The following is a 16,649-nucleotide window of genomic DNA, read 5'->3' on the forward strand; positions in this document are numbered from 1 at the left end:
ATCATACGTTTATTATTGCCCTTATTTGTTATATATGTATGTGTATATGTATGTATGTATATGTATGTATATATATATATATATATATATATATATATATATATATATATATATAATATATATGATGTGTTGTTTTTCCGGCTGTTGTGTACTATTCGATAGTCGACGTTTCGCCATCATCTCAGATGGCATTATCAACACGAGTTACTGCTTCGCTTCGAGAGGTGTATATATATATATATATATATATATATATATATATATATATATATATATATATATATATATATGTCTGTGGTGTCTGTGGTGTGCTAGACGCACACCACAGACAGTCTTCGACTTTGTGGTTTTTTCAGTTCATTTGTTATCATTTGTTATCGAATTAGTGCTTTCTATAATGTTACAATTTGAATCATATAGGTCATACTAGTAAGAACATACATGTGAGAACAAATAAATTATTATTATTATTATATTATTAATGTTTATATGAAAGTAGTTGTTCCAAGAGGAATTTCCTTTCGGTTTGTGTCTGAAAGTTTTTTCTTTGCATAAAATACAAATCTTTGCAGTTCATTTCGGAATCAATTACTTTCCTCCTTTCTTCGGAAGGTTCCCAAATTTTTTATATAAAGATGGAGAAGTAGAAATCCAAAACCTTTATTTTTCGTGAATAATGCACTTTATCAGTGCATTGAATTAAACGAGATAACTTCATGTGTAGGTTGATGTCATCGAATACCAAATTCTCTTGTAGTCATTGAACAGTATAATTGGGTTTTTTAAACTGACGTGAAAATATGTGAAGAGAGTGATAATAAATAAAAATAGAGTGTTGAAGAGAAGTTTTAAAGAATCAGTTATGATTTTTTTTGGTTACCTGATATTTCACAAACATTTTCGAACAAAACTCTGTTTCAATAAACAGTGCCATTTTTTAAATTGTTAAAGTTGTTATTTGTATACATTCTAATAGCCATTTCATGACGTAAAATTCGAACAAAATTCAAATTTTCCTGCGAATAAAAAATAAGCAGTGAACCATCTTTTCATTCAGGCTTTTCTTATATATTTTGGGAACTGAAGAAGCTGAAAAAGTCAACTTTTCCATAATTTAACTGACCCCATTTTTTTTATATCCTCCATTTATAACCAGAGTAGCCTGAAAATTATGAAAAGCATGATAACTGGAAATTAAAACCAACTTGGAAACTTTCCATGGCTGGGTGACACACCTAGATTAAATCCCATTAATCATTTACGATGCACAAACAACCCCTATTATCGTGTGGAGGCGCATCCACCATACTGACTGTCATTGTCTTTCACGCAATTTCTACAATTTCCTCGTCTCGAACGACGATAAGCGTAACCAGTCGAAAAAGCACGTGTGATTAGTCCGACAGTCGTTCATTTGGCGCGCGGTGCACTAGATGCTCTTCTGCTACCTCTCTTTGCGCGGCAAATCCATTTAAACTGTTCCTGCTGTCGGTGTTCCTGCTACGGTGTTCGATTGAACTACTCCTAGCAGGATTATGTGCTATTGTGCTCCTTAATACAATTACTTAGTGAGGGCAATTGAGATCCAACAAAACTCTAATACAGAAACTTAATTGTTTAAACCCGCCTTATAGTTACGTCAATAGAAACAATTAATAAACAGTCAGCTGTTTTTTGTGAAGTTGTTTTGAACAAATGAATAACCACAACATCGACTATATTCAATATTCACCTGTGTCATAGTTATTTTTGAAGTGCTTCTGTGTGTAATGTGTTTGTTTGCTAAATATTGTCTACGAAGTGTGAACTAAGTAATTGAAGGTGTTAATGTGATTAAGAGACCTTCAACTGATTTGGATGAGCTTAGAAAAACTCGTGTACTTTTGTGGATTTACCAACCATGGCTTACGTCCTTTGGAGGGTTGTTTTGAAAAAATATTCCAGGGTGCGCTTGGGACTGACTGGCTCAGGGGTGAGTATCGATATGTAGAAATGTACTCAATCATTCCTCTACTTCACTAACCATCTCTAGTGATCTCTCATCCAATATGATTCTCGGATGATAAATATTAGCATAGCAAACTCTAGTTGTTCTAGAATTATTATTATCTGAAACGTTTTCCTCGAAATTGAAGCCGGTATTGACTTACATTATTGAAGGGTGATGAGTTCGATTCGTTCAGATAACTATATAATAGGACTGACGTAGTTCTCTCAATTGATGAATTATTAAAATACTACACAGAACTCGCAGGCTCTCTAACCCGTTGCAGAAAATGTTCTTCTTTTTTATAGACCCATTTCCTAATCTCATTCTGCACCAAAGATTTTGGTGACCTCACAACTGATTCAGAGTCTATTTATGGAGTTGATGATCCGTATCTGCCACACTAATCAGTGTCTTCATTAATTTTGATACCTGAGAGTCCTGATCCAGAACTGCCACATTTTCCCTCGTCAGAACCCTAAGTCCAACGTGGATGTCGGTGAAAATATTGATCTCTACAGGCCAAGATCACATACATTTCAGCAAGAAAGAATAATGTATGTTGTCCGAGCAAGTAGCTCCGATTTAACCGCTGAGCTACTCGCAAATATGTATTTCGGTGTCATGAGGTCTGAGAACATGTTGAAGCTCCATTTGCCCACATATTTCGAAATTTCCGTTCTGACCGGGCTCTCGCAACTTGGTGAATTTTCTGGCCCAGATTGGTTCTCTCTTGCTTTCCCCCATTATAACCAGATGTGAAAGAACACAGTCTTGGATGTGTCCAATATAGTTCTTGTTGTGGTTTGCATTTCTTCCGTTATTCTTGAACAATATAGTATCTGCACCAAAATCGGACTGTTATACTAGCGGTAGTCCATTTCAGTTCTGAAACATTGTCTAGAGTCAATAAATCATGTCTAGGTTCCATGAGTGCGACTCATCAACATCAGTGCTACCTTCTCTTTTCTTTTTTCCAGGTGTTCATTCCAGATCAGCTTAGGACCCAGTATCACTTCACGATATTTCTACTCCTACAACAAATATAGCTCTCCACTTCGAAATTTAAGCCCTAAATCCTATGTCTCAATTAACTATAGTTAATTTTGTTGGGCTGGTGTTCTGCCCTTTCAATTGGTTTATTTTATCATAATATTCTGGGTCTGCTGCATGTGGACTAAGATGACTGAGTCGTCTGCTTGGCCCAGTACTTTATATATATTATGGTCCAAAATGTGTAGTAACTCATCCGATATGAGGTTTCATAACAGTGGGGATACAATCTACCTAACTATAGACTAGTAACTTTTTATTTAGTGATAAAAATTATACAAGGAGCTACGAACCAACATATTGCAATAATGATGCAATTATTATGTATTACCTTTATATGTTATCCATATTTGGAATTCTGCAATCGAAGAAAAGTGATAATATTTCCTAGGCAAGACATTCGTCCATGTCTGAATGAGGATTTATAAATTAAACTGCGATGTTATAGCTTATCAGGTTAAGTCTAGATTCATAAATTTGAGTAATATTTCATTGAAGGTCTAATTTGAGTTGCTGAGATAGATAGAATGTGCTTCAAGTTCCTGAGAAGCTGCCTCCACTTTTAGGAATATATCAACTTGGCATCCAATAAATCGAGCAATGCTAGTAGCGAAATTGTCCAGTTCTTTCACATTTACCTTCTTAGAAATGAACTGATGTCCATTCAGGACGTCATCAATATATAAAAAACTTCTGCTAGTTGGTGAATTCACACCATGTTCGGGCATCTAATATCTGAATGGAAAGAAGACAAGTGCGGATATTCAGTCTTTTGCGATACGTTTCTGATGTAAATGTATCCAAGAGAGATTGATCGATTACTACGATTTTTGAGAGCCATAAAATTGAAGTTATATTGTATATAGTCGGAGCCTTGGAATTACCTTAAGGAACAACAATCCAAAACACTGTTTTGTTGAGTATCAAATTAAAACGCACTGGGTATTGGCATATTCTCATTGCTCAAATATCAAAAGCAGTATCTCAGAAACTTCTGAATGAAAGTTCCAGCCACCTCAGCAATTTCTAATGCTATTATAAAATAAAATAAGACTTTCTCTGGACTATTGCTTGTATGTGTATGAACGTCCGTGTTTCAATATACTCTGAGATTGATAAATTCCTTGAAAAAACTCGTGTTCTGATCTGTTTAGAAGGACCAACAATCTTGTAGAATGTGTCTTCAATGAAGAGGCGCAGAATAGTTCAAGTGAGCCAGACATCATTCGAAACACGAGGTGGAAGTTCAGGTAAATTTGGAAAGAACTTCCCAAATTCTATTAAAAGCTACTTGCTTTTACTCAAAGCACAACCTGTTAGAATCTAACTCGACTGCTCGCTAATAAAAAACAAAATTGAAGAGATTGATGAGGGGCAAGCTTTTATCTAGCTCTGAAATATTTTGTAGGAAAAATAAGACGAGCTTTCTCAATTCTCCAATGGAGAGATTGAAGGAGAGTCCGAAAAAATTGCATCTCATCGGCAAATGAGGCAATGAGTTCTTGAATATGACACAAGTTTGAAAACGAAAGTAGAAATGACTGCTCCGATACCAAAATGTGATGATCAGTTAAAGAGACCGAATGTTTGAGGCTAGCAAGAGCTGCTGAGTAAAATAAAAACGATTTGAGAAGCTTGAATGATGTGGAATTGGCCGCGGTGGTAGTGCGCCTAACTCACGATCGGAAGACCGTGGATTCGATTCCCGCCTCGACCAGATATTTTTCTCGAGAGAATTTATCTGGTTGAAGCTGGAATGATTCTGCAACCGTGTTAGGAATCACACGTTAAAAGGTAAGACGTCGTTAGTCTTTAGCTCGCACAAGTTTCTAAACTTCTGAGAGTTGTCGTTCGTATGGGGGCGACAGTTGATTAACGGAAAAACAGATTTTGAACACATCCAAAAATGTGGCCGAAGAAAACGATTCAGAAAATTTGAATATGATTTATAGTTTGTAGTAAAACCCTTTCAACCCCATTCTTAATTAGTGTGAAGTTACCCACAACTTTCCATCCACAGTTTATGACGAGGGACAATCGAACAGGGTTTAGAATGAGATTTGCGAACAGTGTTGCCAGATTGCAAATATTAAGAATTTTATCTGTATTTCGATGTTATCATTTTAAAAACACGATATATTATTGAAACATGTCGAAGAAATGAGTCATCATTCTACATAAACTCATTATATCAGCCAAATGTCCCTATACAAGCATTAATACCAAAGAAAATGTAAAATAAGAGTATGATATTATTCAGGAAAAATTCATTTGTACCGAAACAGGTAGCGTATGGGAACTGCAAAATTGGTTTCTCGGTAAAAATATTATGACTTGTAAAAAGTATGTCATTTGAAATAATCTGCGTTGAACAATACCGAATGCCCAGGAAAGACTCATCCACAAAATATAAAATTTATTCTTATACGATCAATACACATTGAGTTTTGAGAACTTGAAAACACAATTCCGAAAGTGGATTGTTTTTTGTTTTCCAGACTTCAATATGAGATATAAATAAGAATCCTAGAATAAAAACAATCTTATACAGTATCGTAGTCATTGTGTATTTGGCAATAGAAAAGTTATCAATGGAACTTTTCATTTGTGGTACGATGAAAATATGGGCTCTTATTGGTTGACGAAAAATACGAAGTTTGTTACCTACTTCAGTCATTCATTAATCGGAAAAAACTGAGTCTTCACACTAGCAACACTTTATACATCGGCATATCATTGAGAGTGATTGACGGGAAAATATTGAATAGAATATGACTAGAATATGTTTATTTCATCACAATAACTACAAAATGTACAATAGTGACAGGTCAAACAGACAAACAAGAATAACAATTATTGAACAATAGTTATTGTTATACACGCTGATTACATATCAATTATTATGGAAAAAAAATAATAATTGAAAACACATGTAACATATTGAAATATTAATGTCTCACAATTCAAATATTCGTCGACGGAGTAGAAACAGTGCCTTAATAGTGAGTGCTTAACTCTAGCCTTGAAACGGTTGTAACTCAGACCGGTAATGTCTGTTGGTATTTTATTGTATAGATGTAAGTTGAGTGAATTTCGAGCTGATAGATCCAGTCTATAAAATTAAGGCCTCAGGTGTGTACCTCTTCGAGTAGGGTAATTATGAAATTCAGCATTTGTAAGGTACTAAGTATTATTTTTGTGAATCTCTAAAATGTTATAGAGTATGAAAATAAATGGCAAGGGTAGAATTTTGAGTTTTTGGAATAGAGGACGACAGTGTTCTCTGTAAGAAACACATATATATTTTGCATTCACAGTCTTTCATTTACAGTCTCCAAACCCACTAAATTTGATATTGTTACTAGACAGAACGTCATCGTCACCCATTCAAGTATCACTTACTCTCTCTTTTCCTTGCTTTGTATTTTTCTTTCCATTTTATTTCATCTCTTCCTCTTTCGCTCTATTCTTCACATTCTATTCATCCTTCTTTATCTGTCTTTCTGTATTACTGAACTTTCAGATACATCTTCCACACTTCTCGATATTTTTCACTTAGGCATCAACAAGTTCGGTCATTTGCCTCGTGTTCTGGTTAGACTATGTTGATAACTCCTCACACCATCTAAGAAGCATCATACCAATTCGCAATCCCGTGAATCATGTATTGTAGCAAAATCAATTCACCTTCAAATATTTGCGAAGGCGGATTCGAACTCGTTCCCCAGGGTTGAAATCTTCTATTTCAATCCTGACCTGTACGAAATTTTTGCTCTCAGCTATCAGTACGAGATAAATATAAGAAATATGAAAAGAGTTGAAAGATATATTTTTTGGAAAAAAAGTTTTTGGCTTTCTACTACTCCATCTTGATACGAAAAAAGGATGAGGGAATCTTCCAAAGAAAGGAAGGAAGTAATCAATTTGAAAATAAGTAACTCTATACATGGATGTGTAGATCATGCAAAGAAGTAACTTTCAGACACAAACTGAAAGAAAGTCCTCCTGAAACAGCTACTTGGTAACAAATTGCACTTACATGAAACACTGTCATCCTCACTGGTATATATCGATGTTTTGCCTTAAGACACTTGCCCTAAGGCTCTTCAGTACCAAATTGGAGAACATTATAGAAAATACACACAGATCATTCATGAATTACGATTTTGAATTCCTCTTGGCTGGGATTAAATCAAATAGGTGAATGAATGGCATTACGATGTCATCGGTGACATGAGCAGATCAATTTTATTCCGTAACATTCAAAATCGTAATTCATGAATGAATTGTGTGTATTTTCTATAATGTTATCCAATTTGGTACTGAAGAGCCTTAGCGTAAGTGTCTTAAGGAGAAACATCGATGTACACCAGTGAGGATGACAGTGTTACATCTAAGTGCAATTTGTTACCATTCATTTAAAGTAAAACTCATGTGAATGATATCTGATTTTCATTCCACAACGAATGTTTGAAATACAACTTGAGTAGAGAAAAGTATCTTCTGTATAATTCAGTGTTCATATAGAAGTATTTGTTTCGAAAGATTTTTTTTCTTTGAAATGAAAGTAGCTGTTTCAGGAGGACTTTCTTTCAGTTTGTGTCTGAAAGTAACTTCTTTGCATGATCTACACGTCCATGTATAGAGTTACTCATTTTCAAATTGGTCGGTAGCCAAGCGGTTCGACGTGGTTCAAGCCCTAGTCTGAATGATCGATCTTCACTTGCTATCGTCCAACCCGTTTTAGGAATCACACGTTAAAAGGTAAGACCTCGTTAATCCGTAGCTCGCACAAGTTTCGACTTCTGAGGGTTGTCGTTCGTAGGGGTGCAACAGCTGGTTAACGGAAAAACATTTTTTTTTTTAAACAGATTACTTCCTTCCTTTCTTTGGAAGATTCCCTCATCCTTTTTTTGTATCAAGATGGAGTAGTAGAAAGCCACAAACTTTCTTTCCCAAAAATTAATCACTCCTAAAAATATAACCCCTTCAATTCGAATATATTTTTCATTTTTCAACTATCTACAGGTACGTATCGAAATATAAATATTGATATTTCAGCTATATCAACAAAGTACCAGAATTTATCTGAATACAAAGGCAAGTATGCAAATATCGCTGATAACGCCTTTCAAGGTTTCAACAATGACTCTTTCAATGATTACTTTCTACAGTGTAGCTATATTTATTTGTACTGCTACTGGTGAATAATTGAGGCATTTGTATGCACAGGTTACTGGCATATTCTTTGAAGAGCCATCATTACGGCGTTGTGATTTGCACGGATTTGTAGACAGCTGCTCATCGATAAGACGTTGTTTAGATCTCTAACAAGAAAAAAATTTAATATAGTGGAAAGTAGTAGCATTCTCAATGAATGGACAGAGTAGTCTTCTGAAAAAATTGTTGAAGATCATTTCAAAGAGTCAATAATTTGTTTTTATGAAGCTGATTTAGAAAATGTATCACAATCAGTACAACTGAAACAAGAAACATATTTATTATAATAAATTCACAAACAATCATAGAGATGAATACTGCTGAATTTTTTACTTGCAATTGTGGATACTGGCATTTCCAAATATAAAAATTCTGGCAGTCAATAATTTGTTTTTATAAAGCTGATTTAGAAAATGTATCACAATGAGTACAATTGAAACAAGAAACATATTCATTAAAATAAATTCACAAACGATCATAGATATGAATAGATGAATACTGCTGAATTTTTTACTTGCAATTGTGGATACTGGCATTTCCAAATTTAAAAATTCTGGCAGTCAATAATTTGTTTTTATAAAGCTGATTTAGAAAATGTATCACAATAAGTACAATTGAAACAAGAAACATATTCATTAAAATAAATTCACAAACGATCATAGATATGAATAGATGAATACTGCTGAATTTTTTTACTTGCAATTGTGGATTCTGGCATTTCCAAATATAAATATTTTGGCAGTCAATAATTTGTTTTTATAAAGCTGATTTAGAAAATGTATCACAATCAGTACAATTGAAACAAGAAACATATTCATTATAATAAATTCACAAACGATCATAGAGATGAATACTGCTGAATTTTTTACTTGCAATTGTGGACACTGGCATTTCCAAATATAAGAATTCTGGCAGTCAATAATTTGTTTTTATAAAGCTGATTTAGAAAATGTATCACAATCAGTACAAGTGAAACAAGAAAATTATTCATTATAATAAATTCACAAACGATCATAGATAGATAAATATAAATATAAAAATTCTGGCAGTCAATAATTTGTTTTTATCAAGCTGATTTAAAAAATGTATCACAATAGATATGAATAGATGAATACTGCTGAATTTTTACTTGCAATTGTGAATACTGGCACTTCCAAATATAAAAATTCTGGCAGTTGAAAGATTAATTCGCAAAATTGATAATAGCAAGTGAAATGAATCAATAGTGAAAAATATTTTCCAAGACATGTTTCAAAAGGAAACATTGACTTCAAATTGAATTAGACGTATCGTATCACAGTGTGTATAAAAATAACCAGTCCGCAATCTTGGGCGGTCAGCCTAATTGGAATATGGAGTGATACGAGTGATACTCCAATCATAGGGGTGCACAAAAAACTAGTCCACCATATTATGCGGTCTGCTATAACATATGTAGAATGACATCACTTTTAACATGAATTACCATCCACACCATAAGTGTATGCAGAATTTCAGCTCAATCAGTTAGGGACAACTGTTAAAAAAAATGAGATTGTTAAATCACTACATAGTTTATCTCTCAGGGATAATCCACAATAACCATTTTTTATCTTCGAGAAATAAGGACTTATTTACGAAGCGATTTTAAGCAATACAGCATTATTCCTCATCCAATTACCTAAATACTTTAAATACATTGTGCATTTGATATAGATCAATATGGCCCTTTGCACCATGGAATTCAAATTAATATTTTCGAAGATATTACAGATTTGAAAGGCAGGGACATAACGATTGCGGCGGTACCAGCCGGGGGGCCGGCGGCTCGTGCCTATAAATAGCGCGTTGAAGGGCGCGCTTCATCTAATAGCACTTTATGATTAGCTGCGATCACACGCGTTTATACAGTGTGTAAAAGCCAAATGGAATAAATTCATTATTTCGGTTACTGTACATATTTAAAAAAAATCCCGAAACACATCAAATGTGAATTATAATTTGACATTCTTTAACGTAAAAATTACACCCCTTCAAATGACAGGTACAACCCCCAATTTTTCAAATATGAAGTATGGGTGTGTGATATACCGTTTGAAAGGTCTCTTCATTCTCTATTCAAAACTGTTATTACTTTCAAGTTTATTGCAACAATTTAGATAAAATAATTGAAATCCTGTGGTTACCGAAATTCGATAAAATATACTCAAAAACTAAAATGTAATGCAAAAAGTAATGAAATGTAGAATACGTAAAAGAACTATGGATGTTAACGAAGTAGATGTTCGGAATGTTCACCGTGAACGTCTTGGCAACATCCTAATCTCAAGTAAAACTGTCATCTAACATTATTTAACATATCAGGCGTGACCGACCTAATCGCAAGCGTTAATCGTTCTTATAAGTCATTCAAATCTGTTGGCTCAGCTTTGTGCACATTGATCTTTACATATCCCTTTAAAATGAAATCTAATGATGAAAGATCAGGTGATCGTGCTGGCCATTCAATCTATCCTCGCCTCCCTATCCACCGATAGGGAAATGTTTTACCGGGGTATTGCCGGACATTAACTTGGTGATGTGATAGTGCTCCATCCTGCTGAAACCATATCGCATTCACTGGAACTTGAGGGTTTCCTGGATCAGGATATAAATTTGCTAAACTTGGAATGACATCATTTTGAAATAGCGCAAAATAATTATCGCCGTTCAAGTTGTCCTCAATGGAAAAAGAACCAATGATATGGTTTCCTACAATCCCTACCTAAGCATTAACCTTTTGTGGGTATTGCGTGTATTTTTCTCTTATCCAGTTAGTATTTTCCGTTGACTAGTAGCGGCAATTTTGCCGATTAGCATGACCTTTAAGAGACAGAGTTCACTCATTAGAAAATATAACGTCTTCTTATTGCATGATATTGTTATCCATTTGCTCACAAAAACAAGTTCTTTTATCAAAATCGTCTTTCATGAGCTCCTGAGTAGGTATCATTTTATAGGGATGCATTTTATTTTTTTTTTAATATGTTTACTATCGATGTATGGCTAACATTGAATGTAGTGGATGCCTGTCTACTCGATGTATGTAAGTTTTCCTCAACCTCAAGTATCACATCTAATTTGAGTTTATCACTCATTGCATTAGCAGCTGCCTTTTTTATCTTCCCACATGACCAAGCTCGCGAAATTTCTTTTTTGTTTTGCTTTTTGTTCCTTGAGATATGGGCGGTACATTAGGAAATTACTCATGAAGTAGGAGAGCTACTTTCTCTTGTGTTCGTGTTTCATCTCCGCAACCAAATATTTGTAAAACTGGTATTTTATGCATTTCCGTTAATCTAACCATTTGTCAGACTTGAAGTTAACGAACTTCAAACTCAAATTAAAATACTGACAACCAATGTTGTAACATACAAAACAAGTTAATAAGGCGTTTCAAACCAACGTTGCCATGAAAATTATTTACAGTTTTTCAAAGGATACCGTCTAAAACGAACATTGCTATTATAATATTCCACATGATTTTAATTTATTTCATTTCAATTGTTGCAATAAACTTGAAAGCGATAACATTTTCGGATAGAGAATGAATAAACCTTTCGAACGATATATCACAAGCCTATACTTCCTATTTAAAAAGTTGGGGGTTGAACCTGTCATTCGACGGGGGTTGAATGTAGGGGTAGCATTTTCCCATTGAAGTATGTCGAATTATAATTAAAATTTGACGTGTTTCGGGATTATGTTAAAGTATAATGAATTCACTCCATTTAGCTTTTACACACTGTATGTATAATTAGTATCAGCGTTACACACGTACGGAGCCGGGGCGTCTCGCTAGTATTTGGTTGAATCCTACCAAACAATTTTTAGGATTATTTCATCGATCTGACACAGGTCAGATCAATAATCATAAAGTTGAAATTTGAACTTTGCCTTGATCAGTCCAAAGGGTAAGGGAGCCAGGCTTCAATCTGATTGAAATCAATACGACGTGCAGGTTACAAGTCCGGAAAGTACTATTTTTTTTTACGAGAGCCGTAGGCGAGTCCTGCAAGTCAACAGGTTTTCTTGCCCAATCACAACAAAAGTTTTGTCAATATGTGTTTTGGAACCTGATGTTTCCACAAAGAACATGTTTTTCTTCTTGTTCATTGAATCAATTGCCATTGTTAGTTCTTTCCGTCTTCCAATTTTCTTCTGTACAATGGTTCTTTCACAATCATTCCTATAAACTATATAAAGCAGCAGCAATAGTGGAATTGAAAATGTATCTTACGAAATCTCCAATATACTCACGGTACGAAAATGTTAATAGATGGATATAAAGAAATTTTGGCATATTTGGCGCAAAAATCTGAAACTGTCAAATTCTCTACCTTGTGGAGTCTTGAAATATACCATTTCACTTTAGAAAAACGTAAACATAGCCACTTTACTAAACGTTATCGCATTCTTCAAAAGGAAGAGTTTTGGTTATAGTAAAGAAGTCTTCAACAGCGAACAGATCAACAAATCCATTGGAGAAGCAAATAATGAACCATATATCTAATGATTCAGGATTATTTTTTTCAGGTAGCAACAATTATTGGGTTAGTCTAAAAAAATGTCGATTGATCTGATGAATGACAAGGAAAACATGTTGCTTGTGAAAATACCAGATTCCAAAATGAATATTGAGAGAAATGTTGTTATAATTGGGATAGAAAACTCGCTTTTGTATAGGCAATGCTTATTTTTATGGACAATCCATACCAAACATAACAGTTCATTCTTGGATTACAAAAAAGAAAATGTTCTATGTAGCATGTTTTTATCCACAGTTTTGGAAATCTTGAATTGAGAAAAGCAAAATTTTTCAATTTACTTTATCCTGAAAATTAGACAGGCCATAGCATTCGTCGACTTTTGCCGACGCTACGTTTATTGTCAAATGAAAATTGACAGAGAATGCAAATCAGATCATAAAAGTATTGTTGGGTTACTTTTCATCCCGATCGGAAAATCTATAAAGCTGTTAATAAAAAATGCCATATGATGCGGACTTTACTAGTCACACAAAAAATCTCTCTTGCGATTAGTATGCCAATTTCTAATATGCAACGGTAACGTCTGCATTTGATTTGATTGAAATTATGAAACCTCAATTAATTACTACATCCAAAATGAGTATTATTACTGAATGCGGTTTCATGAATTGAGTAGAGAAATCTAGGTAAAAACTAATTGAATTATACATACGGAAAATGAACACTACAATGAACATAATAAATAACCTAACCTCAAAAACTCTTGAGATGTGAAGCTATATCGTTTTCTAATGAAGAAGTTGACGTGAATATCATCTAATGAATAATTTACAATTCTATATCTACTCTAGCGATGAATGTTATGAAAGCACTGCTGTAGAGTTTTTGTTGATGGAATAAAAAGTGCATGATTATATTGACTTATGGACATGCCAAATGAAAAACTATAAGCTGTAAACAGGAAGTATGACTGCATTTAATAAACCCTAACCTTGATATACAGGGCAGACCAAGCTTATACAGTGTCATCCCCAAAGTATGCACCATATGGGAAACTTATTTATTAAGGGTTTTTCGACAAAAAGTTATTCTTGATAAAAGTTCATGCATCCCCCAAAAATTAAACATGCACCAACAAAATACAGTACAACACACGTAGTATATGAGGAGCCTTCAAATATTTGATTTTTTGACACGAGTAGAGTATTCTTATTTTGAAAAATCTCGGAAAATGTTATTTAGAAAAGTTGTTCAGCATTGAAAACAGTTTACAAAACCGCAACATATATTTCGCTACACAATAGCTCCCTCAGGCGTGTTCCTACTGACTAAATCCTACATAATTAGTGCTTCATATAACAATATGAATCATAAGACCTTCCGCCTACTTGTTGACTAATAATTTTTCCTGAGCTTAGGTGTGAACTAATTGGAACTTTCAACACTCTAAAAAAATTACCAACTCATTAAATGAGCATGTCTGTAATAAACTAATCACCAATTTCCACATTAGAAAACAGATTCAACAGAGGGAAAAATTAATTCTATTTGGTCATTCAGGGAATTTTCAGAATTTATTGATTTCTAAACATCTCAACAAATTTTATTTTGAATCATTATCTTTCAAATGTAGTACGGTATAGTCGTGGCCAAAAGTAGTTTTGCGAATATGGAATTGATCTTCACATTCTCGAAATTACCCCTTATACTCTTTATTTCTTCGAGAAAAAGTTCTCCTAGTTTTGCCAATTTGAAGTTTTCAGTAAGAACCGTAATAAGTCAACTTATATACTCCTGATCTATCCGATACTGAAGTTTTATGTTCGATAAATTTGTTTGTTCTGTAAGCCATGTCTGAGTCTTTCTTTAAAAAAACGAGCGATGTAACTGGTGTCTTCACCAAAATAGGTATGTCAATGACCTATGACGCCTATTATCGTTTCTTGAACCTGGTAAGTCCTGATAAATGACTAGTTTTCGTAGTTCTTCGGAAAAAATGGAGTCGATAATATCTACCTTCTAACCGTTATTGACAGAAATTTGTTTAATAAAACTTAGTTATCTCTGCAAATTACTTTCTGACCGTGTAACATTCAATAGTTTGTGGAGCCTACTAATAAACGCTGCTACTTTACTTTGATAGGGTTGTATCGAGTAATTAGATATGGAAATGTCCGTATTGGATGGTTTGTGAAAGATGGCAAAATCATTTTTACTATTGATTTCAGTAGTAGTCAAGTTTAGAAATTTAATTGGTGGGTGAATGCAATCTTATACCAGTAAAACAGATTCAGATATTATCTACGTATCTATTTTATTATAAAAACTGTTAATCATCTGAATACTTTGAATTTCAGATTATATTCATAAAAATTTCAAATAATCTAGAACAGTGGTTCTAAACCGGTGGTTCGCGAACCACTGGTGGTCCCTGGAAGCATCCCAAGCAGTCCGCGGAGCCAGATGGGTCGACTCGATACAATACGCCCCCCGCTGAAATGTTTGAAGAAGAGTTACCATTTTCTCAAGAACTTAAAACGACGTCGCAAGGTACAGATGTTATTGATGCAATAAGTCAATATAAGGAGAAACAAGGACTTATGTGTCTTGCAGCATTGATAAAAAACAGAAATCCATTAGCAATTACGATGCACTGCGTTATTCATCATCAAGCACTAGCTGCCAAGACGCTTTCAGAAAACAAAGAGTTCTTTGATCAGTTCTGCGAGTCCAAATTTCAAATAGATTTTGCTTATTTGGTTGATTTTTTTGCGCAACTGAATAAATCAAACCTTCTTCTGCAAGGGTCAGGAAATTTGAAGTTGCAAGGCATGAGCAATATTTTTGCTTATGAAGATAAAATCAGTGCGTTTATGGCTAAAATCGAGCTATGGATCAACAATGTCGAAAGAGCTTTATGAGCTTATCAAATTATTGATGGACAGAGTGCTGAAATTGAAGAAGAAATACAAAAGAACATATTACATTTAAAAAACTTGAATTCAATCGCTATTTTCCCGACCGCGAGGATAAAAGTATTCAAAAACTGATCCGCAATCCATTTATTGTAAACGTTTCCAAGGTGCCTGATGAAGTTCAAAAAGAGGTAATTGATATGCTACATGACAGCAACTTAAAAGATACATTCGCATCAGGAATTAAACTTGAAGAATTTTGGAACCAAGAGGCGATTTCTTTACCAAAACCTCAAGATATTGCTATTCGTTACCTAACTTTATTTTCTTCGACATATTCATGTTTTCGGCGCTTCTGATTATTAAAAACAAGTACCGAAATCGGGTGGATGCCACTGCTGATATGCGTTCAAGTTTAAGTAACACTGAATCAAGGATTCAGAATTAGATTAGTAAAGACTATTCAATACAAAAATCGCGATAATTTATAATGCAATTTCTGTAACAGTTACAGATTTTCCCTAATGATTAAAGGACATTGAATGATTTTGTGCGTATTTTATTTACATATGAATTAGAACAACCATTCCATTTATTTGGTGATCCATGGTCTGACCTAAATTTTGTCAAATGGTTCCGCATGACTATAAGGTTAAGAACCACTGATCTAAAGGAACGATTTATTCTGGCCAGTCTCAACTCCCTACACTGTAGGTTAATGGACTGACACCTATCAAAAAACAACTACTTCCCTTACTAATATCACGAAGGGCGTTGGATTATATCCAACAGGTGTCAGTGCAGGATTCTTCACTGAAGTTATTTCTGCATATTCGATAAAACTGCCGCAATGGATTTTCAATTTATGAAACACACTTGCAGACCGGTTTCGAGCTGGTTGGCTCTTTGGCCACTCGTCAGTGCAAGTTAGTGTCTATCATCAATATAAAGTCTATGATCTCCGAT

At 34.2% G+C, this 16,649-nt stretch overlaps 1 protein-coding gene across 1 annotated transcript in view; it reads left to right on the forward strand.

Moving 5' to 3' along the window:
- Positions 1–1,411: 1,411 nt before the first annotated feature.
- The window catches only part of LOC111507755 (uncharacterized), a 734,072-nt gene continuing 718,834 nt past the window's right edge, over positions 1,412–16,649 (forward strand). The window contains 1 exon segment of the mRNA XM_074182765.1: positions 1,412–1,972. Coding sequence (XP_074038866.1) covers positions 1,901–1,972 — 72 coding nt within the window. The 5' untranslated portion in view covers positions 1,412–1,900.

The sequence above is a fragment of the Leptinotarsa decemlineata genome, unplaced genomic scaffold (genome assembly GCF_025532065.1).
Source record: "Leptinotarsa decemlineata unplaced genomic scaffold, Ldec_3_MD MMD2_tig00026328_RagTag_RagTag, whole genome shotgun sequence".
NCBI lineage: Eukaryota > Metazoa > Arthropoda > Insecta > Coleoptera > Chrysomelidae > Leptinotarsa > Leptinotarsa decemlineata.